We start from the raw sequence: 27,487 nt of genomic DNA on the forward strand, positions 1-27,487 counted from the left end.
GAAAGAATGAGATTGAGAGAAGTGAGAAAAGAGCAAAGGGAAAGGAGAAGAGAGAGGAGAGGGCAGGGAGGGAGGGAGGGCAAGAAAGAGGAAGGAGACAGGAGATAACAGAAAAAGAAATCAAAGGAGGAATCAAACCACCCGAAAACTGTTGGTTTTCCTTCGTCCATTCTTTTTGCTTTCTTCTTTTTTTTTTCCTGTCTTTTTTTTTTAAAGCTTTTTCAGTTGATTGGGGGGGCGAGGAGTTTGGGGCTCTTCACCCCTGTCCCTGACACCCTCTCTCAGCCCTGCCCACCCACTTCCATCCACCCTGGCTGAGGGACAGGCCCTGCCCCAGCCGTCCCCCTCCGGCTTTCCCGAAGACGACGTCCATGAGGTATTTGTGAAGAGAAAGAAGCATCCGTCCTTCCATCTGCCTTGGGGACCAAGGGCCTGGACCACTGGTGCAGGGGCTTGGCTCCACCTCGAGCTTCCTTCTTATTCTTGAAGAGTCCTTGTCTTCTTTCCCTTATATATTTATTTATATATATATATATCTATAAATTCTTTTTTTCTAGTTTTAATTTATTGTTTGTTTGGTTTTTGTTTGTTTGTTTGTTTTTTTGGTTCAAAACTTTGTTGGCCTCCACAACAGCAGGAGGGCAAGGTGGCTCCCAGTAGCGTCTCTCCTCTGTCCATCATCAAGATGCGTCTAGGGCTGGGCAAACCCAGGGTCCAGCAAAGACTTGTGGAGGTCTCATGGGAGTGGTGGCCACCACAACGCCCTCTTGGATGGGGACCACAGGTCATGGCACTGTCCCCGCCACATGGACCCTGATGGGGATGCCATCTGGAGGAACCCACCACTGGGGTGCGTGCGTGTGTGCGTTGGGACAGGGGAGGGTAGGCATCTGCCAGTGTCAGAGGGGCACAGGGTGGGCGGAGTGAGGTGAGTTATCTTTTTGGTTTCTGGTTAATGTCAGAACGTGAAGGATCCCACGGATAGGCACTGGAATATGAATATTTTTTTTCAGGGAAACTGACAGGATGGAAAAAAAGACAACTTGAATGCCCTCACCTCATCACCTATTGCCTGAAACATCCACCTTCCCACAGGCTGGAGAGGGGTAGATTCCAGAGCACAAGAGGGTGACAGGGTTGAGGAGGGACTTATGAGAGCTGGAACTTGGCAAAATGGCCTAGCCCACCCTTCAAAGGGAAAAGGGGGAGGTACAGGGTGAAAAATCATCCCCGGGCCTTCCCCCGAACTCACCCCTGGCTGGGGGAGGGAAGAGGGCTAAAGAAAGACCCCCTGCCCAGGTGGGGAGAGCTGGGGGCCAGGGGAGAGGGGGACATATGGTAGGGACACATTCTGTTGAGCACAACGCTAAAAAGTCTGTACATCCTTTGGATGAAGCTACTGAATATTTGGTGTAAGGTTGTTCAGGCCCTTTCTTTCACCTTCTGGAAAAGAACATTTGATGGGTGGTTCTGGGTCAGGGCCCTCTGCCCCAGGCTGTGCCCTGTCTCTGCTGGCCCAGGGTTGGGGCAGGGGTCAGCAGGCTGGCACATTCTCTTTTTCCTTCTTTAGCCCCCACTTGGGGGGCAAGGTTGGAGGTTGCCCCACAGCCAGGGCTCGGCAGCATGAGGTCCGACCTGCAGGAGGCTGCTCTGCTCCTGGCTGGGGTTCTTATTTGGTGTCGTAGCAGTGAGGGTGAGCACTCTGAGGTCTGGCTCGAGACTGGTTTTTGGTTTGATTTTGTGGGGTTTTTGTTTGTTTTTGGTTTTTTTATTTGTTTTTCACCTCTGGTTCCTTTGGGGCAGCTGGTTTCTGTTGTGATTATTTTTGGTTTTCTTTTTTGTTGGTTAGTTTCTTCTTTTTTTGGTTGATTGGGTTTTTGGTCTTTCCTCCCTTGTCACTCCTGCTCCAAGGACCCGATGTACCCCCACCACTGGCCTCCTCGCCCTCTTCCCAGGCGGGGGACCAAGGTGGAGGGTCAGAGGAGTGGGAGGGGAAGCATGATGGGCCCTCACTCAGGCTTGGACCCTGCCTCGGGCCCCCCTGGGCCTCCAGGGGTCTGTGCTGCCGCCTCACTACAAGTGGAGGAGGAGGAGGACGAGGATGAAGAGGATGAGGAGGAGAGGCCAGGAGACTTGCTGGAGATGGAGGCTGCCACTGCCGCAGCCGCTGCTGAGACCAGGCCCACGCCTGGCGGGGCGCTGAGCAGGGGCAGCCCGGCGTGGTTCAAGAAGAGTGGCGAAGTTACCAGGCCAGGGCTCCCTGGGGCCGCGCCAGCCGCCCCCAGCACCAGGTTCCCGCTGCCATCAAGGCTGGTAAGGGGCAGGGTTCCACCAGAGGCCAGGGCTGGTGGGGAGAGAGAGAGGCTGGGCTGGAGGCACACCAGGCCAGGGGAGACCTTTGCCTCCCAGTGTCCTACCCCAGTGACCCCATCAGTGCAACCTGTCTGTCTCCCCATTTGTCCCACTGCCCCCATCAGCAACCCTCACACCTTCCCAAAGGCAAGATGGGGATGAAGAGGCGAGCGATGCAGTGAGCAGGGGCAGGATGGCATGGCTGGAGCAAAATGCAGGGGGAGGGGGCTCAAGGCCCTGAGGGACAGGATTAGAGGATGGGACTGGTGACAATGGGAGTGACATGAGGCAGCACGCACCTTGGATAGTGGCCAAAGGGTTGTTGCTCATGAGGGCTGGACTTAGCCCGGAGCTCAACCCCACCATTGTGCTTCTGCAAGAGCAAAGCAGAGGCGTTAGCAGGGGCAGGGAGCTGCGGGAACTGGGGTGCAGCTCCCCACCCTGAAAGCAGCAGCGACCCAGCTTCTCCCCACAGCCTCCCCGCCTGCACCTGCACACTTACCCCGTGCTGGGGTTCAGGCCTGACAAGCCGATAGCCGAGTGGCTGCCTTGAGGACTGGGGTTTGTGCTGTTGGTGGTGGCCGGGGGTGGGGGAGTGACAGAAGGGATGGAATTGAGGGGGGGCACGGGCCCGCCCCCGCCTCCACCCCCTCCAGCTGTCCGACTGGGGTGGAGCGTCCCCACAGCTGAGGATAAGGTAGTAACTGCCAGAGAGAGACAGAGAGATGGGGTCTTCAGCTTCCACTAAGTCCCCCATCAAGGAAGCCGGGATCAACCCCAGCTTGTCATTTCCTCCAGCTCACTCAGCATCTCCTCAGCAGAACAGACTAGACATCCCTGTTCCCTCTTCCCTGAGCCCAGAGTCATCTCCTTGTGCCTCTGCAATGGGAAAGTGGTTCCCAATAACCTTAGTAAGAGCAGCGGCCTCCTACTGAACCTGTGCCAGACAGATGCTGGATCTGCAAACCACACCTGAACCACTTTGACACTGACAAGAAATGGGGCACCCAGGAGACAAAACCCCATTTAGGGACTCCTTCTAGAGGCCACAAAGAGGGCATGAGTATGGGCATGCAGGGCAGGGAGGGACTGAGGGCCAGTATGCTCTGTCTGGGATTAAGTTTCCTGGCTCTGTCATGTCACAGCTGTGCCCTGAGATGAGCGCCTTCACCTCTCCAATGTTCAGTTCCTTCTTCTGGAAAATGGGGATATAATAGAACGTAACTCATAAAATGGGTGTGACAAATCAGTCTATAAGCTTTATAAGGAGCTTAGAATGGTGCCAGGCTCCCACTAACTATTTATAAACCTCTACTTATGATTTCTTAAACTGAGGAAACTAAGGGGGCAATATAGTGTTTGTTTATATTATTATTATTATTATTATTATTACTACTACTATACTACTACAGTTCTGAGGATTGAACTGAGGGCTTCTGTCATGCTAGGCAAGCACTCTACCACTGAGCCACTCCAGTTCCTGCATTCTGGTCTGTGTATATTTATACGCATATCTTAGCCGAGTGGCTGCCTTTCATAATATACATTACAAAAATTGAGGCTCAGAGAGGTAAAGTAACTTCTTGACTTCACATAGCTTATAAATGACAGAGGCCAGGGACAAAAGCTATGTGTGTCACTTTTTAGCCACCTCATGCTTTTCTCACAGGAAATCCTGGAGCAGATTAGAGCCCTGGTGCTCTGGTGGAGGAGGAGGAGGGTCTGCCTTCTATCCTCTGTCCTTCCTACTCCCCCTGACCCCCAACCTCCAGACTCAGCCTGAGGCCCATGGCCACACAGCCACAGGAGAACCTCAGGCTACAGCCTGTGCAGCATCCTCCCACTCCCCTCCCGGCCTTCTGCCCTCCCTGACCTGTTGTGCTCAGACTGCTGGAAGCTTGGGACAATGGTAAAGTCCCTGCGCCCCCTTGGGGTGTGACCTGGGGAGAGAGAAAAAAAGGTATGTTTAGGCCATTGTCTCCCAGAAACCCCCATGATGCTCCCTGTGCATATGACCCCCACTGTCCTCCCCAAGGGATGGGGGGAGAAGGGACTTTGTATACAATGCTACATTTGTATTATGTCACTTGCTTTCCATTATATCTTTCCTCACATTTACCCTAGGTGAGTCTGAGTCACAAGCAGGAAGGAATAATTCTCAACTGAGAGGTCTCCCTGCCTCCCACCTGGCACTCTCTAGTCCGGCTCATGTCCTCCAATGACATGTCCTTCCTATAGTGACTGAACTGAGGAGCAACTGTTCTTTGTGCTCCTGCTGACATTGGTTCTCCCAGAATGAAGATACTTGCCTTTTTAAAAAATTTTTTATGATACTGGGGACTGAATCCAGGGTTACTTTACCCTTTTACCTCCCCAGCCCTTTTAACTTTTTATTTTGAGGGAGGATCTCTCTAAGTTACTGAGGCTGGCTTTGAACTTGTGATCCTTCTGCCTCAGCCTCCCAAGTTGCTTAGATTACCAGCATGTGCTACTGCACCCAGCCACACCTGCCCTCAAAGATAAAATCTTTGTGTCAGTGTTGGGATGTCATATTACTTGATTTCCTGGGATCATCCCTACCTCCAATCTCACCTTTCTATTAGCCCCAGAAGCCTTGCTGAATTTGACCCTGTCCCTCCCCATCTTAATACTCCTTCTTAGCTCCTCACTACTCAAGATCAAATTCAAGTTCCTCGTCATGAACTTGGGGCTCCTGCCTCCAGCCATCCCCACTCGACATTGCAGCTCCACTCAAAACTGCCCAGGAGTTCCTGCAAATAAGCCTGGCACTCCAGCATCTAGGCCTGTGTACACACCACTCCCTTCACCTGCAAGGCCCTTCTCCTCACATGGCCGGCTTTGGCTTATCCTTTATGATTCAGCTCAAAGGGTCCCTCTTCCTTACACACCCCTGGGGCAGGGGGCTCCTCTCTGGAGTAGCACTCCTCTGGAGCCCTTTCCACAAATGGAAATAAAGGAATGGGAAAAGGATGTCCCAGTTGTGTATGATACTGAGTGGGCCTGTGCACAAGCTGTGGTCCTGAGGGTTCCCCCATGGGTATAATGATGTCCCTGCCAGGTAAAAACAAAAACAAAAACAAAAACAACAACAACAAAAGCACCTCTCCCTGTCTCTGTATGGATGTGAGCCTGGTCCATTCCCTGGTCATATATATCCATCCCCATGTTGCTATGTCCCTGTGAGAACTCTGTGTCAGTGTATATCTGTGCTTGGAAACCCTGTGTTCTCCGTATGACTTACTTTCTATGTGACTGTCCCCAGGGGCCTCTGTTCTAGGCCCTGTGGACAACCAGGTAGGTTTGTTTCACACAGGTGCCTACGGGGCTTGTGGCTCCCCTGCCCCCCACAGGGCCCTCAAGGTACCAGATGGGGGCTGTAGCTGGCTGGTTTCCCTGGGCTGGGCAGCATGGGCGCCGCGCTGCAGGGGTTGATGCGTTTCTCCTTCTGGCGTCGGTTGCAGAACCAGACGCGGATTACTTCCTTCTCCATGTGCAGCTGCTCGGCGATCAGCAGGATCTCCTCTGAGGTAGGCTTCTGGTTCTGTGGGCAGAGGGCTCGCTAGCACTGGTCTTCCCTCCTGCCACCCTCTGGGCCGCCAAGGAGGATGGGGCCTCACCGCTAGAAAACTCTTCTCTAAGGCGAAGCGGACATTTGTCTCGATGCTGGTCCTCTTCTTGCGTCTCCGGCCGGGCAGCCCATCAAAACCCATGCTGGGGCTGCTCAGCTGGTTAGGGCTGGGCAGGCTTGAGTCGACAGACATAGTCTCTGTGCCAGGAGGAGACATGGGCTTGAGAGGGCCCTCCCCCCACCACAGCCCGCATCAGGTCCCCAACCCTAGAGCTCCAGCCCAATCTCACCTGCGTCATTGAGCCACTTCTCCAGGAGAGGCTTAAGTTTGCACATGTTCTTAAAGCTCAGGTTGAGGGCCTCAAAGCGGGAAATGGTCGTCTGGCTGAAGTCGTTGCCGTAGAGCTTGCCCATGGCCAGGCCCACATCACCCTGAGCCATGGGGTGAATACGGAGCTGAGGTCAGGGAGAGGTCTTCCAGTACTAAGGTGCCCGTCAATTAGCGGTCTACTCCCCACACCCCCATCAACTGACCACACCCCCACGCTGCACACCTCCCACCCTGCAGGGTGTCCCCAGACCTGTGTGAAGCCCAGCTTGATGCGTCGTTGCTTGAAGGTGCGGGCGAACTGCTCCAGCTCCTCCAGATCACTGGGTTCCTCGGGGTGGGATGGTGGCTCCAAGCATTTGGGGGGCTGCGGGTGTGAGAGGTGCGGGTCGGGCAGCGTGGGGCGGGTCACAGCCTGGTGGGGTGGGCAGGTGGGGTGGGAAGCAGGACGGAGGGCGAGGATGGTGCTCAGCAGTGCCTGCGCGTCCCTGGTCCCTCCCTGCAGTCCAGACTCTTCCTGCACGCTCCCCACCAGTTGCCCCAGGAAGCACCTCAACATTCACTGTCAATCCCGTTAAAGGTTCCACTCTGCTGCCCCTCATGGGTCCTGTCATTGTCTGGAACTCTCTGCACTGCCCCTTAGAATCTGCAATCCCCCAGAAGGAGCAGCCAGCTTCTTTTGCCAAGTGCTTGTTCCCTGGAATGAGGAGGAGGGGAGTGGTACTTCCCTCCTCCTCTCCACCAAGGAATCAAAGGCTGGCTCTGGCTGTGCCACTGAATTGCTGGACAGCTCAGGCTAAGGCTTGTAACTTCCCTGCCCCCCCCTTTCTCCCTCTACAAGGGGGAAAACCATCATTGCTGCTCTGGCTGCTCACTAGGTTTTTGGAAGAATCAGGTTAAAAATAAGTGGGTTTCCAGAACCAAAGAATGTACAACACCAAGAGTGAACCCTGATGTTCAAGCTATGGACTTTGGTAATAATAATGTGTCCATGTAGGTTCACTGACTGTAACACATGCACCACTTGGGTTGAGGATGTTGATAAAGGGGAAGGCTTGCATGTGAAGGACAGCAGGTATATGGGATCTACCTTCCCTGTTCAGTTTTTCTGTGAGTCTAAAACTGCTCTAAAAAATTTAAGTCATAAAAAAATTGTAGATAGGCTGGGTGCAGTGGTGCACACCTGTATTCCCTGCAGCTTGTGAAGTTCAAAGCCAGTCTCAGAAAAACTAAGGTGCTAAGCAACTTAGTGAGACCCTGACTCTAAATAAAACCCAAAATAGGTCTGGGGATGTGGCTCAGTGTTTGAGTGTCCCTGAGTCCAGTCCAGGTACCCCCCCAAATTGTAGATTGCAAATAAAATATAAAAACAAAGACAGGGAGGACAATGAGAGAGATGGGCAAAGAAGCAAGAGTTCTATCTGGAATGCTTCATTGTTCTAAAAATAAAAAGTCTAAAGCAGATGGTAGGAATAGGGATGTCTGTCACCCCTGATGATCCCAAACCCTGAGACCAGCTGTGGTTTGGAAATCCTAAGTTTTTCAGAGTTTGGGAAGTTTATATATAGGGCATGTATTATAGATAAGGTGACACCTCCCAATCAGGCTAAAGGCATTACCTTGTAATCGGACACATTAGCAGTTCTGCAGCAGCAGGAATATTATACCAAGAGACATAGGAAGTCATACACTGCCCCATATCAGGCAGGGCAGCTTTTGCAGCCAAATGAGTCTGGTGCCAATGTTGCAAGAACACCTTGACTTTCAGAGCATTTGAATTTCAGCGCTGTAGCCAAGACCTGTATTGGTCTTTAAACTTTTCAGTCTTTCTGAACTAGTTCGTGTGTGTGTGTGTGTGTGTGTGTGTGTGTGTGTGTTGGGGGGCACTGGGAATTGAACCCAGAGGTTTGAGCAGGCTAAGCATACACTCTTTAACTGAGCTACACCCCCAACCTCTGTATATTTTCTGAAAGGGTTATACAAGAAAAAAAAAAAAGGAAAAAAACTGAACTAATTAAAAGGTGTGAAAGAGTCTCATTAAACTCTAGAACCCAGGCAGCAAACTGAAGGAAAGGGGTCCAGGCAAGAGGACCCTGAGGTGCCCTGGAGAGCTGATACCCTTTCTAAGGGGGGGGGCGACTCACTCACTGCCACCAGGTAATCACATGAATATACAACAGTTTTTCAAGATATTCTGATTTGTGAAGAGAAGCTGGACATTGGTGCTTTCTGGGAATTAAGCTGATGATGGTAAAATAAAACATCTGTGGGCCCCTCTCTCAGGACAGACTCTAAGTCTGGGAAATGAACATGAGTTAGCGCCTAACAGATGCCTTGCTCACAAGCACCCTCCAGTTTCATGCTGGAAAAAAACCAAGGCATTTCTAACAGAAAGCCTTGCAACCTCCTGAAAGTTTGTGTTTGTTAAGATGTACATTTTGAGGGCATGGGGATCATCAGATCTAAATCTTTCTTCAGATTCTCAAAGGAGTCTGTGTGCCTGAAAAGGTTAAGAAGCACTAGTCTAGTTTGACTCCCTTCATTCTCTAGAGGAAGGCACTGATCCAGACAGGAAGCATGCTTTGGGGTCACACAGAAAATCTGCGGCAGATTCCCCTGCTTCTGTCTTGGTTCCTGTGGCTTTGGGGTGGGCAATGAAAATGAGACTCCCCCACACACACCACCTCTGTTCACCCAGCCAAGGGCCCTGCTACTAGCCTGGCCTGGGCACACTCAGAGGACCCTCTCACCTGTGTGGGAAGCCCGGCCCGGGGTTGGGAGGTCAGAAGAGCTCCCTGGGTTTGCTGAGGTAGCTGGAATAGATTTGGCGTCGGTAGCAGGCCTGGAGAGAAATGGGGGATACACAGGGTGAGGGAGGGATGGGGGAGGCGAGGGAATACTGTTGAGGCATCAGGGAAGTGGATTTTTGTTTGTTTGTTTGTTTTGTGAGGGAGCAGGGACAGGAGAGGAAACTTACCTGGCTGACTCTGCTGGGTCTGTGGCAGCAGGAACTGAGCAGGTGGCTGGAGGTGGTGGCCTGGCACAAGCACCAGCTGCTGGAGCTGGAGGAGCTGCTGTATATCCTGGCAGAAAGGTGATGGACAGAAAGACCATCAGCCTGAGTCCTGGCCAGATTCCTCCCTCTCTGTATCACCTCAGTCCCCAAGGGACTAAAACAGGAACAGTGCAATCTGGCACTGGGCAGCAAGGGAGTCCATCAGTCTCTGAACAGCACCCTGAGCTGAGGGCACCCAGAAGCTTCTTTTGCCATGGGGTACCAGAGAGTCCCATATGAGCAGTCTTAGGAGAGCTCGCTCTTTATTTATTTATTCTCCTTCCTAATGAAATATTTGCCTTGCCATACATTCCTGCAGAACAAATAGGTTTGTTTAAAAATGTAAACCAAATGGGCTGGAGTTGTGGCTCAGTGGTAGAGCTCTCGCCGAGCACATAAGGCCCCTGTTCGATCCTACGAAGGCATTGTATCCAACTACAACTAAAAAATAAATATTCTTTAAAAATGTAAATCAAATTAAGTCTTTCTTCTTTTATAAAACACTCCTAAGACAAGTGAATAGATACCCCAATTTGGTTTTAAAATACTTCAGCAAATAGAGGCTTTGTAAATTGGCAAAACCACTTTGGGCAACTCTTTTGCACTATTATGAATTGATAAAAAGATATACTGGAATCTTAATCTCCAGAACCTCAGAGCATAAACTTATTGGAAACAAGGTCTTTGCAGATGATCAAGTTAAAACAAAGTCATTAGAGTGGACTCTAGTCCATTATGACTGATGTCCTGATAAAAGGGCAAATTTGGAAACAGAGGAAAGATGATGTGAAGAAACACAGGGGAAAGATGACCTTCTACAAGCCAAGGACAGACTTCCAGAACAGATGTTTTCTTCACAGCCCTCAAAGGGATCAACATGCCAACACTTTGGTTTTAGACTTCTAGCCCCCCAAACTGGGAGAAAGTAGTTTCTCTTGTCTAAGTCACACAATTTGTGGTTGTTAGAGCAGCCCTAGTAAATTAATCCAGTATCTACTGAAACTGAACCTAACCTGCCTTATGATCCAGCAATTCCTCCCCTGGGTATGAAGCACCATAAATGTGTATGAATGTTCTCCACAAGACGGGCTACAATGTCCATGTAGGCCATTGGAAACAGCCAGAACCTGAAGACAGCCCCAGTGCCTCACAGCAGGGTGGATAAATAATTCAATGGATGCTACAGCAATGAAGATGAGCGTCCAGAGTCTACCTGACATCACACACAATAGCACCAACTTCCTGAGCCTCCTAAGTGAAAGAAGCTAGTTGCAGAAAAGAACACCTGTTGATTCTCCTCGTTTCATTTCCTGTCAGGAGCTTGGGAAGCTTCTGGATGCCAGTTCATGGGCACGCCCACTTTGTAGGTATTCATTGAGCTGTATGTCTATGTACACTTTTCTGTATGTGTTATACCTCAGTGAAGTTTTTCTTTTAAGGGTGTCAGGCAGGGGAAGAAACAGAGGAATAAAATCCAGCCCACCCCACCACCAAAAAAGTGAGGTGTATGGATGAAATTCTACTTGCCAGTAGGACTGACAAAATGTTGGTGTCTGTTAAGCTGGGCGGTGGGCATATGAGGTTCACTGCATCAGCCTCTCTACTTCTATGCTTGGACATTTCCAAAGGAAAAGCAACACCCCCATACACACTGCAATCAAAACTCTTCACCTGGGTAGAAGGCCTTTATATAGGCCTGAGCAGTTCTCCCTCACCTCAACCCCTCCTTCTGTCCTCTCCAGCCACTCAGCCCTATTCTGAGCCAAATTTTTTCCTGTCTCAGGACCATTGCACATTCAGTTCCCTCTATGGGCATGTTCTAATTCTCATACAAACTCTCCTCAGAGATGCCCACAACCCCACCTCCCTTTCTCAATCCCCATTTCACCTCCTTCACAAGCCTCATCAGACTTCAGGGGTGGCTCTTTCTGTCTCCTCATTCATAGTGTGCCGCCCTCACTAGGAGGTCAGTTGCATGAGAGCATGATCTTGACTCTTTCCATCACAACACTGTATCCTTAGCACTAGAATAGCACCCAGCACCCAGTAGGTGTTCCACATATTCATGTTATGGACAAAAACTCATACTTCATCATTTACTTTCCAAATTTTATGTATATATAGCTGAAAGCTATAACATTATTTATGATATTTTTCTCTTCTGGGAAATTTGGGGTGTTGGCATATGCCCCTCAATTCCTTTCAATGCTAAAGACCAATTTAATGTCCCAGGAAATGAACCATTTGAGAAAAATATAAGCAACTCGACAGAAAAGGTTGATTTCTCTAATGAAGAGCAATTACAAATCCACAAGAAAAATACTAATGATCCAGTACTCTAGATCTAGAGCGCCTACCAAAGGAAGTACAGTGAATTCACATCACAAGTAACAAATAGAACTACACTGAGGTGCTCTTTTCATCTCTCAGATCAGCAAAGATGAAAACAGTGCACAAGACACCACAGTGGAAATGTGGGAAAACACTCTTCCCGTGACTGGTGGGGGGGAACTTGGCAATGTCTATAAAAATTGCAAATTACATATCCTCTGACACTGCCATTCCACTGCTAGAACTTTGTCTTTTTTTTTTTTTGAATCTTAATATTTATTTATTTTTTCTTAGTTCTCGGCGGACACAATTTTTGTATGTGGTGCTGAGGATCGAACCCGGGTCGCACGCACGCCAGCGCGCTACTGCTTGAGCCACATCCCCAGCCCCTAGAACTTTGTCTTAAAGACACATTCACGCTTGTGCAAAATGACCTCCATAGAAGGATATTCCCAGCAGCATGCAGTGTTCTAGCAAGAGTAGAAATCAGTTGGTCATGAAGCAATAGAGGGTGGGTGGGTGAATTAGGGTGGAGCTTCACAGTGGACACTATGCAGTCATCAAAAGAAGACTCTTTGTGTCTTGATATAGAAGTCTCCAGAATGTCCTGTCAAGTGGAAATCTCAAGAGGCAAAACAATGGATATGATGTGCGATTATTTGTGTAAAAAGTGTAAATATAGGTATTGATTTGGGTATGCATAGATAATATTTGGAAAACTATACCAGAAACAGGTCATGCTGTAAATCCTTCTGCATTTCTTAGATTTGGAAGATTTACCTTGTCCAAACAAATATTCAGGTGTCCTGCCCCCGCCCACCCAAATAGTGGCGACCAACATCCATGCTTTTCCAACCTTTCATCTTACAACAATTCAAGGCTGTTCCCTATCTCCCTGAAAGGAGAAGCCTCTGCTTTCTCCATTGCCAGCAGAGGAGGAGGTATGCTGATGCTTCCTCCCTCTAGCTGCCAGTCCCCTCAATGTCCAGTGTAAGGGTTTTGAAGTCTTCCACTATATCCTGTGAGACCAAGTCCACTCTGCCTTCCTTCTCCTAACTACTGCAGCCCAATAACATGCCCATGGCCGTCTCCCTTCAGATGTAGATGAACTTCAAAGCAAAAAAAAAATTAAGCTTTACAGCCCTCCATTTACAATAGACCCTTCCAAAGCCCTTGACCTAATATTTCATAATATTGTCTTCTTTTTATTTCAAAGCCCTCCAAACTGTATACTCTTCAGGCCTCAGAAAAGGAGACCCACCCTGCTCTGTGCTGCCCTCTCACAAGACAACAAGTTTGTTGATGTACTTTCTTCCTCTGCTAGACTGAAACTCTAGCAGGAAGAGGCATGTCTTATTTAACTTCTTGTATCCATAACCCTTAAAAGAGCCTCAGAAACCCCCATTATATGCCCACTGGATTGAACCCAATGGAAAAACACTAGAAAGTCTTATTTGATTTTTTTCTGATTTGCTGTGACTCTTAGTATGTTGATTAAAATACTTGGTAACTTGTACCTCTCCCTAGCATGATTCTCAATGAAAACTCCCCTTTCCTGCCAGAAGCCTAAAAGAGGTATCTGTGATTTGCATCCTGAATCAGCAGGAGAGAGGATGGGGAAAGTGAATCCTGGGTTGTAGAGGATCTCATGGTGAGAAATATAGATTTAAAAAATTATCCACACCCATCCAGTTAACCAGACCAAGACTCAGGGGTCATCTGTGGTTCCTACTTTCCCTTTCTCTCTGCTATCCATCCAATCCAGCTCACTTTCTACCAGCTCCCTCTACTTCTTTTTCTCCCCACTGTCACCATCCTGGATGAAGCCACCATACCATTTGCCCCTGACCATCCATTCTTCCAAAGCAGCCAGAGAGAGATCTAATGAAATGTAATTCTGCACATTCATATGTCCTCATTTTTTTAACAGTACTGGGGATTGAACCATCTAGTGCTTTGAATGCTTTACCATTAAGCTACATCCCCAGCCCTTTTTATTTTACTTTATTTGAGATACTGGGGATTAAACTCAGGGGCACTCAACCACTGAGCCACATTTCCAGCCCTATTTTGTATTTTATTTAGAGACAGGGTCTCACTGAGTTGCTTAGCACCTCGCTTTTGCTGAGGCTGGCTTTGAACTTTTGATCTTCCTGCCTCAGCCTCCTAAGCCACTGGGATTACAGATGTGTGCCACTGCATCTGGCTCCTTTTTATTTTTTGAGACAGGGTTTCGTTAACTTACTGAAGGTCTCAATAAATGGCTAAGGCTGGCCTTGAACTTGTGATCCTCTTGCTTCAGCCTCCTGAGTCATTGAGATTACAGGATGTGCCACAATGCCTGGCTTATGCCATGAATTCTTTGACATCTGAAACAAGCTATCACTCCATTCTCAGAATTAAAAACACACAAAATAAAACATGGGATTTCAATTAAATCGATCATATTGAAATATAGTTAAGTATATTTTAAATTGTAATAAGTAATCTGTAGGTTTCTTTACAAGCACATCAAAAAAGAGGATCCTGCAATAGGTCTGATAACTTCTATAATTTCAAAGCAATGATGTGAAAAAAAATATATATATATATACACACACAATACATAAATACACTTTTTTGTGTATGTGTATACTGGGAATTGCACCCAGGGTGCTCTACCACTGAGCTTCATCCCAGCCCTTTTTATTTTTTATTTTGAGACATGATCTTGCTAAGTTGCCAAGGCCAGCCTTTAACTTGTGATCCTCCTGTCATTGCCTCTCAAGTATGTGAGATTACAGGTGTGTGTCCCTGCACCTGGAGAAAACAATATACTGAGAGATATGCAATATCTCTAGAGGGGGATAAGAAAATCTCTGTACATCCTATTGGTAACAGTTCAAGTACTGCTAATACTACTGTGGCCTCTCGTCTGCACTCACAAAAGAAGGAAACACTATGTGTTTTTGGTTAGCAAATGGTAAAAATTGAGGCATATATACTTTTTTCCCATCCAAGTTCATGGACTCTCTGAATGCCATCCACTGACCCTTCCTGGGATGGTCTGTGGACTCCTGGTCCCTGTTCTAAAATATAAACAGAACCACAAACCTTCCTTTATTTTCATCACATTTATAACAGAACCTAATCCCTGCTGCAGCCCTACCTGCCCCAGGCCCCCGTTGACCCCTCCTTTCTCACTTCAAGGCTTCTCAAACCCTGACCTAACTAACGACAGCGACCTCTTTCCTATCACTGAACCCAAGGAGTCCTCACCTCAGGGTCTTTGCTATTCCTCTAGATCTGCACATCTGGCCCTTCCTCATTCAAGGATATATCAAATGCCCCTCTCTGAGAGGCTTTCCCTGCTCTGATAAAGGGTCTTCCTTTTCTTCTGACACTACATCACATTCTCGCCAACATTGCAGTTATCTGCTTCCTATGTATCTCCCCAACTAAAGTGGGCATCAGCTCCATGTGCACAAGCTTGTCTACCTTATCCCCACTTAGAAAGGTGCCTGGGCATGGCATGTCCACCAAATATTTGCTGACTAAAGGACTAAAAGAAAAGATTCTGGGTGAACAGTGAGCAGGGTAAGGACTGGGATTAGCCAGTAGGGGGCCCCATTTCTCCACAATCTAGATTCCACGAGGCTTGCTAAAGCCACTAGGGGGCGTGTTACGTCTGAGACAAATGGTGGAAAAGTTAAGCAGAGAAGCTGTGGTAGGGAGGGCCCTTGGCCAGCATAGTTCCTGATCAACTCCTCTGTCCCCAACTTCTGAGGAAAATTAGCCCAGAGGTTTAGCCCACCCAGCACACCCTACTACAACTGAGAAGGAATGGACCAATTCTTGCTCATCACTATATTCTGATCACCCTCCATTCCTATTGCAAACATGAAACAGGCAATCAACATATTTTCAATAAATGAATGAGAGAAAACCTCAGTACAGATCAGCTATGCTTTGCTGAAGCTAGGATTTTAGCCACAGGCTGAGGACAAAAAGGTGGTTTATATGCTACATGAGTGAATGGGTGGGTGGAGGGATAATTTCTCACTTTCTCATTTGAGCTTGGGAGGGAGAAAGCCATGACAGTGAACTTGAGGAGATGTGGGTCCCAGAGCCAACCAGCTGAAACACAGCCCAGGTGCTGTGCCTCACTCCAGTGCACAGGGCAGACAGCCCACTCCTGTGGCTCTCATCCACCATGACTGGAATAGTGTTGGCCCACATGCCTAATATGGCAAACTATGACCAGTCTAGACACCTCATGCTAAGACACGGGCAACCTTCAGTAAAGTCCAGACTGGAGAACAGGAAGGGGTGGGGTCTGGGAAGCAAGTAAATTATGATTGATGATATTCTAAATGAGGACAGGTGGGAGAACACTGGCCGACAGTTACAAAGTTTCAGTTAGGAGGAATAAATTATGGTATTCTATGGCTCAGCACAGGGTCTATAGATAATGACAGTGTTATTGTACATCCTAAAATCCATAAAAGAGAGGATTTTTTTTTTTAGTTGTAGATCCCAAATACCCTTATTTATTTATTTATTGTTATGTGGTGCTGAGGATTGAACCCTGGTCCTCACATGTGCTAGGCAAGTGATTTACCACGGAGTTACAACACCAGCCCAAGAGAAGATATTTTTAATACAGGGCTGGAGATCAGATCCACAGCCTTAAGTGTGCTAGGCAAGTGCTGGGCTACACACCCAACCCAAACAGCAGATTTTAAATGTTCTTACCACCCAGAAATGGTGCTATTTGGACTGATGAATATGGCAAGTACTCTGATTTGATCATTTCACAATGTATACATGAATCAAAACATCACATTGTATTTCATAAACATTAACAATCATTACTTGTCAATTAAAACTAAAGTTTAGGGTTGGCAGCACAGCTCAGTGGTGGAGCACTTGTCTAGCATACATGAGGTTCCATCCCAGCACAAAAGATAAGTAAAATAAAACAAAATAAATGAGGACAGGCTTCCTGATACTCTGAGAGGCGTGGTAGGATAGCATGAAGGAGTTCCTACACTGGTGGGAGGTTAGGGACGCCCTCCTAAGCGTCCCTTCCAGTTTAGAAATTCAGGGGTTTGAGTCTTGGTCCTCATGACATCTTCTTGGCACATGACCCAGGGAAGCAAAGTTATCTTTGGGGCCTAAACTTCCTTTACTGTCTGGAATGGTGATGCAAATATCCCCAAAAGACTGAGGCTTTGGAATCATTATTACTAGGTCACTTCTCTCTCAGGGCCTCAGTTTTCTTATATACAGAAAGGGGAGAAGAGTGTCTTGTTCTTCACTGGGTTGCTCTGAGGCCTGAGTAATATCATCCAGAGAGCGCTCTGGGAATCGCAACATTCTCCTCAAATATGAACATTGGTGGCCACTACCATCTCATGGCACCCCACTCCACTGTGAGTCCTCAAGGACGCAAACCCTACCTAGCTATTGAATCCATCGCTTCCTGAAAACTGACAATTTCCAGTGCCCACCCAGGCCCTCTGCTGAGCTTTGGTCTCTATCTGTCTGCTTACCTGCTGCTTCCACTTGGGTGACTAAGAGACTCTTCAGACAAACCCCAACACGTCCAGAAGAAACTGCTGACTCCCTACCCAAGTCTTCCAGAATACCCTTTTCCTTCCCTGTCTTCCCCAACTCAGGAACCACCCCATCACCATCCAGTTGCTAGAGCCAAATTCCTAGGCATCATTCCTGACTCTTCCAATCCATAAAAAGCATCGCCTACACCCACCGGGCGCCTGCAAGGACTTCCTACTGGCTCTGTAGTTCTACTTCACCCCTGGCAATCTGTCCTCCCCACAGCCCAAAGCTTTGTAAGATGCCAATCAGGTGGTGTCACCCCCCTGTTAAAAAAAAACAAAAGTCCACAAAGCCTCCCATCATGCCTCAGAGTACTTTTCTAACTTCTTGCACTGGCCCACAAAACCCTGCAAACTCTGGTCCTGTGTTCCTCTCCTCACCTCCTCCACATCCCCCTTGCCCACCCTGCTCCAGCCACGCCTCCTCCTTCTGTGCTTTAAACAAAACAAGCTGTTTCCCAGCTCAGCACCTTTGCGCTTGCTGTTCCCTCTTCCTGAAATGCTCTTCCCCCAGCATTTTTCATGGTTGACTCATTCAGTCCTCTACTCTCAAAGGCCATCTTCTCAGAGAAACCTTTCCTAACCACCCATCAAAAGTGGCTCCTCCCTTTCCGACACAGCCTTGTTTCATTTTCTGCCTTACACTTACTCTGAAACTATCTTGTTGCTGGATTGTTATTTGTTTACTGTCTGTATATGGTCTTCAAGAACAGCCACCTCTGCCCTGTTCTCAGCTGCCCCTCAGGGTGTAAATGGGCCCCTAGCATTCAAAATGTGACCAATAAGTGCCCGCTGAATGAATAAATGACCAGGACTCTTCTTCCAGGTACTCTACCAGGTACTCTAAAGCGGAGGGGGGCATGTAGCCGGGTGTGGTGACACACACCTGAAATCTGAAAGCCCATGACTTGGGAGGCTGGGGCAGTTTAAAGAGGTCCTAAGCAACTTAGCAAGACCCTGTCTCACACACACACACACACACACACACACACACACGGCTGGGAATGTACCTCAGTGGGGATGTCCAGAGTCCAGAGTGAGCTCATCTCTGCACTACATTTCCTAGAGGTTGGTCTCTCCACATGGAACCCAGAAAATCCTGACTGCTGGGTCAGAACACCATGAAACAGAGAACCATTCAACAGGGAGATAAACTTGCATGCACCTTACATGCTGCCTTACACTAAAATTCCAGGATAGACACACAATTGCAGACAATAGTGGGAGAGACTGGCCCAATTCTGGAACCCCAAGGTTCTTAGATGCACTGACCATACACCTCCAGGTCTGGTACCACTATCCCTCTTCAACAACATCTCTTTCCTGTGGGAACTTGTCTCCCCGATGCTCAAGTCATGAGGGCCAGATGGGGCTGATCCTGCCTTCTCCAGGGATTGGGTGACCACTCAAACCTGACCAGTGGATGTGTCGGATCCTTCAGGGCAGGAAGTCTGGAAGTCTGGAAGTGCTGGTGCCACTTTGATTGCCCCAGAATGAAACAAGAAGACAGATCTCTGGAGCTAGGCATGATATTCCAGGGCAGGTGTTTTCAATGATCTGAGTCAAATATTTCCATTTCTTCTTCAGCTACCTTGAGTTGAGCCTTGGCCTATTTGGAGCCCCCTCCCAGCTTATTCTTCGCTGTCACCCTCCCCAGGTCCCTAAGCCTGTCCTACATTCTCACGACTGGCTCTTCCCACTGTGTGGAAGCCCTTCCTCCAACTCATCAACACACTCCTCCCCTCAGTTCAGATACTGCCTCCTCTTGAAAGCCTGCCAGATTCCCTTGGACACATGCACATTCCTTCTCCCACATTCCCACCACATCCTGTGGGTGTCCCTGGGAAACCTTTATTCACTAGGCATTACCAGCCTAAAAGATTTGGGTAACCTTTACTTCCTGTGGTTCTACTAGGAAAATAGGGATTCTACGCCTGCTTCCCTGACACTCACACTTTCCAAATACAGAATAATATTTTAACAGTTAATGATTAATGTAAGTTTTCAATCAGTGCCAACTCCTATCCCAGACATTCTGAAACACTCCCCTGGAGAGATCAAAAAACTGCAGCAAAACGTCCTTCATTGATTCCATAAGCATTCATGTTGCCCCAGATTGAATACCCCTCACTGAACGTTGGTCAAATTATAAAACAATATTATAATCAACCTTTCATCTGTAAGCCAGGAAATTGCAGGGAAGGATCCTGCCAAACTGTCTAACTGGCACTATGGAAGGAGGATTGCGCCTTCATACTTTATATAATTCTGGAGTGACAGAGTTTATAAATGCTTCCCCCTCATCCCCAGTGCTGGGTTTGAACCCAGGGCTTCACACATGCTGGGCAAGTGCTCTACCACTGAGCTACACCCTAGTTCTATGGGTGCTTTTGACTCTCTTTTCTGGGCTTCTTAATATCTGTAAATAAAACTTCTCAATGGTTGATGTGCCTGTTTCACTACATCTTTCCTGAGGAGCAAGGATGACTGGGACTCACTACTAAGTCTTCAGCTTCCTGCTAGGGCCTGACTCTCAGAAGGCCAGGAAATATCTGTGAAATGACTGAAAGAATGGAGCTGAGCAGGCAAGAGAAGTGGAGGATGGGGAGATGGAGGCCCAGGAGCTGGCTGGGAGGGCTGGAGCAGTGGGCAGCTGGGGCAGGCGGAGCTGCCTCTGGGCCCTGCGAGGTGTCGAGCACCCGGACGGTACAGAATAAACTACTGATGGGAAATTGGGGCCACAAGGTAACTCAGCCTATGAGAAAGAATCCCTAGAAAACAAATTTGGTCCAGCTTTGCACAAGCTGAGGACACACACAGAAAGACCAGGGGTGAGGATGCTGGGGAGGTAGAAGTAAGAGGAAAGGGCTTGCAGGGAGAGATTCAAGGAGACCTTAGCAACCAGGGACTGGCTGGACAGCAGGTGGCAGAGGGTTGGCCTGCTGCTGGGCAGTCAGGGGGTTGGGAGTTCCTAGGGGTGCACGAACGCATGGAGTGTTGGCTGCTAATGGGGTGATGGCCTGGCTAGGCCTGCACCAGGTTGCCTGCCTTTCGCCCTCCTCCTTCCTCTAGCCTTTGTCTCTCTGACAGACATTTCCTTAGGCATATTCAGACAGCAGGAGGGAGGGAAATCCACACAGACCTCATGGAGACATGTACTAATGGATGAAGAGTAGCTGTCCAGGTAAAGAAAGGGAACAATTCTAGGTAGAAAGGAGAATGGGAGCAGGGGCTGCCCAGCCCAGTGAGGAGCCCCAAGGGCTTGGCATTGCTAAGTAAAGAGCCCTTGGCCATGTACTATGAGGCAAATGGAACACCTGCTGCTGGTGACCTGGGTGGGAGGGGCCGTGAAGGACATGTCCAAGGAAGACAGCTAAAGGCAGCAGTCAGAGGCCATGTGGTTAGAGCCCTAGGCTCCCAAGGCCCTGGGTTCAATTCCCAGCACCACTGGCTTCCTAACCAGTTCTGCCACTTCTGTTAACTGTGTGACCCGGGGAATGTCATTTTGCCACTGGGAGCTCAGGTGAAGTGAGGCTGCATGAGTTCAGAAGTCACTGCTGGCACAGTGCCTGGTACAAAGGCAGCACCCAGAAGACTAGACCACAGCTATTGTTCTATGGTGAGCCAGGTAGTGGAAGGCTACACAGCAAGAGTCATCGTAGAGCAGTGAGGCCCGGTGGCTCTGAGTTTCCCTGCAGAATCAGGCCCAGGAGCAGCCTATTCTAAAGAAGGCAGGTATCAGTTCAGTGTTCAGGCAAATTCCAGATGGGAGCATCAGTCAGTTAACAGAGGGATGAACTCCATCAAGGGAATAGACTTTGGTGCACACCTGTAATCCCAGCGCCTTGGGAGGCTGAGGCAGGAGGCAAGTTGGAGGCCAGCCTCAGCAACTTAGTGAGACTTTCAGCAACTTAGCGAGACCCTGTCTCAAAATAAAAAAATAAATGAATAAAAGGACTGGGGATTCAGTGTGGTGGGGTGCCCCTGGGTTCAAGCTCCAGTACCAATAAATAAATAAATAAATAAATATATGCATGAGCAAATAAATAAATAAATAAAAATAAAAAGGGAAAAAGCCTTTCAGGGTAGCCAACATCTGCCACCAGGGGGTCCTGAAAAGATGGTGGATGGAGTAAGAGAAACGCTTTGGACCTCTAGGCTAAGGAGGTGAAGCAGGTGTCTTTGTTGCAGGATTTCTCAGGATCTTCCCCCCCTTAATGAGCAGCACAAACTCAAGTGCTGGTGGAAACTACACAGACAGCACAAACGGGTGACGTGGGCAAATGTACTGGAGAGAACGTGTCAGTCTGAAGGGGAATCCGACTAGGCTCCTACTTTGCTCCTTTTGCAGCTGACTATCCTTATGGGAAATTTATTAACCACTGTCAAGTTAGACTGTGTACCCCCCAAAGATAGGGTGAAATCCTAATTTCTGGTACCCCAAATATAGCATTATTTGAAAACAAGGTCTTTGCAGGATTAATCAAGTTAAAATGAGGTCAGAGCCCAGTGCAGTGGTACATGCTTGTAATTCCAGTGACTTGGGAAGCTGAGGCAGGAGGATCATGAGTTCAAAGCCAGCCTCAGCAAATTAGCATGACCTTGACTCAAAATAATAAAATGAAAAAGGCTGGGGATGTGGCTCCGTGGTTAAGCACCCCTGGGTTCAATTCCTAGTAATAATAATATCATTATGGTAGACTCTAGTACAATGACTCTTGTCTTATAAGAAAGAAATTTAGGGCTGGGATATAGCTCAGTTGGTAGAATGCTTGCCTCTCATGCCCAAGGCCCTGGGTTCAATTCCCAGCACCACAAGAAGAAGAAAAAAGAAAGAAAGAAAGAGATTTAGATACAGAGGCAGACACAAAGAGCAGGCCATATGTCAACAGAGGCAGAGTTTGGAGCCATCCATTCTTGGAACACCAAGGATTGCTGGCACCACCAGAAGCTAAAAAAGACAAGGAGCGATTTTCCCCTAGAGACTGCAGAGGGAGCATGGCCCTGCTGATACCTTAACTTTGAACTTATGGTCTGAGATAATACATTTCTGCTGTTTTTAGGAGGGGTTATTGTGTTTTTGTTTTTTTGGTACCAGGGATTGAACCCAGGAGCATCCCCAGCCATTTTTATTTTTTGAGACAGGGTCTTGTAAAATTACTTAGGGCCTCGCTAAGTTGCCCAGGTTGTCCTCAAACTTGTGATCTTCCTGCCCAGCCTCCTGAGTCACTGGGATTATAGGCATGTGTCATCATACCTGGTTTCTATTGTTCGAAGACACCTACTTGATAGCATTTTTTTGTGGCAGCCCTAGGAAACTAATACAACCACTAATTCATGGTTCAGTATATACCCATAAACTCCAGAAGGGGGAGAGAGGAGCTAACATTTCCTAACTCACAGATCATGGACATCCTTTCTGAAAGAACATCTTGGAGGCACTAATTCTGATCTGCTTGTGCCCACACAGGTACCACTCATGGTGATGACTCTGGTTTCCTCACCTGTTCAGTTGAAACTAATGATATCTAGGAGGCTCTGGGCCCTAGGGAGATGCACAGAAAGCATTTAGCTCAGCATACCATCAGGTGAAAGGCTATTACGTGGGATACTCCCCCTTGTGAGCCTCATTTTACCCATCTGTAAGATAGGATAGCAACATCTCCCAAGGCTTCTTAGGATTACTGAAAACTGCCTAGCATATGGCTGGTGGTCAGAAGGCCCCACATGGACCAGTCAGCCCTCCCTGCACACTCACTGCTTCTGCTTGTCCTTTGCTAGAGGGAGTATGGTCCCTGGTGGCCACCCTTACCTGTGCTGTGAGCTGGATGGGTTGGGACAAGGTGAGCTGTGGGGTCCCAGGGGGCTGGCTGGCAGGCTGTGGTGGTGGCAGGTCGCCTCCCCCAGAGGAGGCTGGGGGCTGCGAAGTTGAGGAGGAGGCAGAAGAGGAGGAGGAGGAAGAAGTAGAGGAGGAGGCGGCGGCAGCGGCGGCGGCATTAGCAGCAGCAGCGGCGCTGGACTGCTGTACGGCGGCGGCCAGCAGCTGGGCCTGGGCTTGCTGCAGGAGGAGCTGCTGCTGAGCTGGCATCAGTGCTGTGAGCTACAGGTGGGTGGGCAGCAGGGCGAAGAGGGCAAGGGAGCAGAGAAGGCAGAGAGGGGTTAGAGCCTGAGCCAAGCAGGTGAGGACAAGTCTTCCGAGGGCAGAGGAGGGCAGGAGGCAGGCATGAGAGGCTATGGCCTTGTTGGGGCTCCTCCTCCACGAGTCCTGCAACAGATGGGAGGAGTTGGTCTGTGCCTTCATCCCGGTCCCTCCCCAGTTACTTACCCCAGCTAGCTGGCTGCCCGTCAGCATGAGTTGGGCCTGGGGTAGATGAGGCTGAGCCGGCTGGGGAGGCGGGGGCACTGCGGGAGCTGAGTCACCACTGGGATCTTCAGCCTTGATCTGGGGAGGAGAGAGGCAGGGTCCGGGACCCCAGAATGTTAAGTGGAGGCCAGAGAGAATGCCCACCTGTGGACCAAAGAGAGCGCATATTTGTGGCAATGACAGCCTCAGGCTGGCACAGAAGGAGCTGCTCTGGCCTCGCTCGACTTCCTTATCAATCCAGAAGGGCTAGCTCACCACCTGCATCCAAGCTCCCTATAGGAGAGGCCACCTTCAGAGAGCATCTTTCTCCTCCTGGGAGTCAGTGTCCCCGTTTGGGAAATGGTGCCACTGGGAATCTGTATGGTCAAATTAGTGGGTGTCCAGGGGTAGGAAGGGTAGGAGTCGATATCAGGATGAGATCCTCTTCATCTGCATCAGTTAGAAGAGCATCTCTTAGGGTTGGGCTTGTGGCTCAGTGGCGAAGCACTTGCCTAGCATGTGTAAGGCACTGGGTCCGATCCTCAGCACCACATAAAAATAAATAAATAAAATAAAGGTATTCTGTCCATCTACAACATATATATATATATATATATTTTAATATCTTTATTTTGTTTTTTGTTTATTTTTATGTGGTGCTGAGGATCTAACGCAGTGCCTCACATGTGAGAGGCAAGTGCTCTGCCCCTGAGCCACAACTCCAGGCTAAAGAAAAATATTTAAAAAGAGAAGTGTATCTCTTATTTGTCCAATGGAATAAGACTTGGTTGGAAAGCAGGATCTCAGGGTATTTTAACCTGGGCCACAAACTCAAAGGATTATGAAGACAAACAGCACAAGTGGGTGACACAGGCAGGTGTGGACAGGGTGAGCTGAAGAGTACATGCCCACCAGAAGAGGAGGCCTACCCAGCAACTATTCTGCTCCCATTGGCCAGTCCCATTTCAGAATCTGGAACAGAAACACCACAGGACAAGAAAAACACACCCAGGCTGGTTCTGTGCAGTGGATTAACCAAATATGGCCCAAGGTCTGCCAGGTTCCAGCCTCTGTACCAGAGGTCTATGAATCCCTCCAAACTCCTAACCATGAGATGAATGAATCTTGTACCATGCAGTTAGAACAGACCAGCAGAGAGTTGCCCTGGCCTTCTTCCTCTCCTCAACACAAAGACACATAACAGAGGCTGTTGGTTGAAGGGCTGCTGAGACACGAGAAGGCATGGCTTGATGGTCACACTCTCAAGTCAAGAGCAGACATTAGGGACCATCCTTCAGCCCACCATCCAAGCACTAATTTGCAAAAGGAGATCCAGAGAGGGAAAGCAACTTGTGCAAGGTGAAACAGGCAGATTGGCATGGTGGGAGGGTTGAGGGGGTGGTGATCTTCGGAATGAAGGAAAGACGAACAGAAAGACAAAGGCTCAGGAAAGGCCAAGTGACAGATATCATGTTCCAAATTATAGGACCCAAGTTCAGGAAGTTTTAGAGCTAAGAGAGATGCAGCATGAAACGACACTGAGTATAAGAAGTCAGGGAAATGGAAGATATTAAGGACCTCTGGAAGGCTGGTCTCTTTCTGCTTCTTGATCTGATTGCTACTCCTAGCATCATGGGTGTGCTCAGTTTGTGAAAATTCAGTCGTAAGCCGAGGATCTATGTATATTTTGATGGGCATCATATTTTAATAAGAAGCTTTTAAAAAATAATATTGAATGCTGTAATGAGAAAACCATTCCTTTTGTGTGTGTGTTTTTTCATTCTTTTTGGTTGTCTTAAGAAAGACTCCGATGTGAGGAGGTCTTAAACATCTCTCCAAGGCTGGCCGATTTCTCCTTTTAGCTAATGGAGAACAGGCCTCAGGCTTAGACCCTTCAGCACATAAAGAGACTGTGGGTAAATTTTAATAATCATTGTATTTATTTCCATGGCAAGTGACTCTAGTTTTCCATTCATGAAATTTCCATTTAAAAACCATTTATTCAAGCTGTTGAAAACACAAGGCAGTTCATGAGTTGATGATTGTTGAGGTTGATTGATGAGATCCTGGGGGGTGTTATTTTCATTATACCCTTCTGTCTGTTTTTGTATCTGCTTCACATTTTCCACAGCAAAGTGTTTTTAAACATTGAGACAATTAACAAAATTATTATGTAAATAATTTTACATGGTGGTATGTGGATATGTCTGAAACCATGACAGTAGCATGTGAATCACTGCCGATGGGAAAAGACAGGCCCAGAAGAGTCGGAAAGAGGTTGAGAGGCAAAGGCCAGGACTAGAGAAACAGAGTGAGGGGTGGACAGAACCCAGGCCTGGGAATGGGAGGAAAAACCCTTTCTTCCCTTGGCCTCACTGGCTTTCCTGCGAGAAAGAAAGCTGCTGAGGAGTGAAGGAGACTGCAAAGGTCTAATTGAGCTGATGAGGGAGTGGGAGCAATGGGCAGTCACCCCAGGGATGAGGCAAGGGCCAAGCCTGAGATCAGGAGGCAAGAGTGGAACCTGGTTTGAAGTGCTCAGTACAGAAGAGAAGACACCTGCTCACAAAGCACTTTGTCCTCCCACGGCAACGTGGGAATAGACCAGATGTGGAAGGGACTTCAGGGGTCATCCAATTCTACAGTCCCTAACCCCCCCCCCACACACACACACCATATTGAAGAAGAAGACACTTAGAAGTCCAAAGAGAGGAGTAACTTTCCCCTGGTCACAGAGCAAAGTTGCAGCTGGGTGGGAAACATGTCTTAGCCTCCTATCCTGTTCCTTGGCCACCTCTGCTCAGTGTCAGCAGTCTTGCCCATGTCCTCTCTGACCCCACCTATGGTGCTCTCCTCAGGTCTCTGGACCTGCCTTCTGTGCCCCAGAGCCACCCCGCTCCCCCCCCCACCCCCGCCCAGGCTAGAGAGAGGAGACTTGGGCTGAAGAAAGCCCCTAGAAGCCTAGCAGTGCTCAGTATGGGGCCCCATCTGGATCTGGAACTGGCTGCTTCTGGCTTCCCCATCATCTCTCCTCCTGAATTCCCAGAGCTGTAGAGTCACCGGGACTTCCAACTCCGGCAACCCCAACAGGTACGTGTGTGTGTGTGTGTGTGTGTGTGTGTGTGTGTGTGTGTGTGTGTGTTGGGGGACAGGGGTGGTGCAGGCCCCTTTGGTCAGGGAAGTCGGGATGGGGGTGGGGCCTTGGCTTCCTGTTGTTCATTGCCCTGGGGCTCTGGGGGGGATTTCCCTGGCCACCCCCACCCCCTAGGGAAGGGGAAGGAGCTCTGGTGAGTCACAGGCCTGGGGCGGGAACCCAGGGTGAGAAGGGGCGGGAGAAGCCTTGTCACTGGGTGTTCTCTCAGATATTGGGGCCTATGGCTGACTGTCAAAGACCCTCTCCTAAACACAGTCCCCTTTCCTGGATGTTCTAACAGGTGCTTACCTTGGTGCTGGGGCCAGTTGGAGACACAGAGAACGAGGAGGCCTTATTTTGGGGGTTCTGCAAAGAGAAAGATGGGTCAGGGGGTGGGAATAGTGCGATGAAGCGGCTTCAGGCTCCTGCCCCTTCTGTGGCTGCACAAAGGTCCCTCTACTCCCTCCTCCCTCTGCCCACCTCCCTCTAATCCACTCCCTCCTGACCTGATGGTTAGTGTCTGGTCCATTTCTTTCAGTGTCTGTGAAGAGAGGGAAAGGATGTGCTGTCTTCAGCCACCCCCACCACACCTGTCCCTTCTGTGGTCTTCCCATCTGCCACACTTCTCTGCCCACTGTGACCCTGCCCCTCCCCACCCACCTGTGTGCTCTGACGGGGAGTCCAGACCTTGCTTCTCGGCCTCCAGGGGCTTAGACATTCTTATTTCTGGGGACAGAGAAGGGATGAAAATGGGGTGAA

The 27,487-nt window shown here is 48.8% G+C and overlaps 1 protein-coding gene across 14 annotated transcripts in view; it reads right to left on the reverse strand.

Annotated features, from left to right (window-relative positions):
• Nucleotides 1–2,009: 2,009 nt before the first annotated feature.
• The window catches only part of Pou2f2 (POU class 2 homeobox 2), a 33,381-nt gene continuing 7,903 nt past the window's right edge, over nt 2,010–27,487 (reverse strand). Inside the window, exons 1-15 of one of the 14 annotated variants that reach the window (XM_077793087.1) lie at nt 27,389–27,446; nt 27,235–27,269; nt 27,038–27,094; nt 23,581–23,697; nt 23,068–23,355; nt 9,247–9,352; nt 9,020–9,111; nt 6,523–6,636; nt 6,232–6,373; nt 5,991–6,139; nt 5,738–5,914; nt 4,226–4,292; nt 2,855–3,056; nt 2,652–2,725; nt 2,010–2,344 (exon numbers count right to left, since the gene is read on the reverse strand). In XM_077793087.1, coding sequence (XP_077649213.1) covers nt 2,010–2,344; nt 2,652–2,725; nt 2,855–3,056; nt 4,226–4,292; nt 5,738–5,914; nt 5,991–6,139; nt 6,232–6,373; nt 6,523–6,636; nt 9,020–9,111; nt 9,247–9,352; nt 23,068–23,355; nt 23,581–23,697; nt 27,038–27,094; nt 27,235–27,269; nt 27,389–27,446 — 2,013 coding nt within the window. Of the gene's footprint in view, nt 2,345–2,651; nt 2,726–2,854; nt 3,057–4,225; nt 4,293–5,737; nt 5,915–5,990; nt 6,140–6,231; nt 6,374–6,522; nt 6,685–9,019; nt 9,112–9,246; nt 9,353–23,067; nt 23,356–23,580; nt 23,764–27,037; nt 27,095–27,234; nt 27,270–27,388; nt 27,455–27,487 lie in introns of those variants that run through there. The other 13 variants (XM_077793086.1, XM_077793085.1, XM_026403789.1 and 10 more) reach the window with 13 other exon arrangements.

This window comes from Urocitellus parryii, chromosome 15 (assembly GCF_045843805.1).
Source record: "Urocitellus parryii isolate mUroPar1 chromosome 15, mUroPar1.hap1, whole genome shotgun sequence".
In the NCBI taxonomy this organism is placed as follows: domain Eukaryota; kingdom Metazoa; phylum Chordata; class Mammalia; order Rodentia; family Sciuridae; genus Urocitellus; species Urocitellus parryii.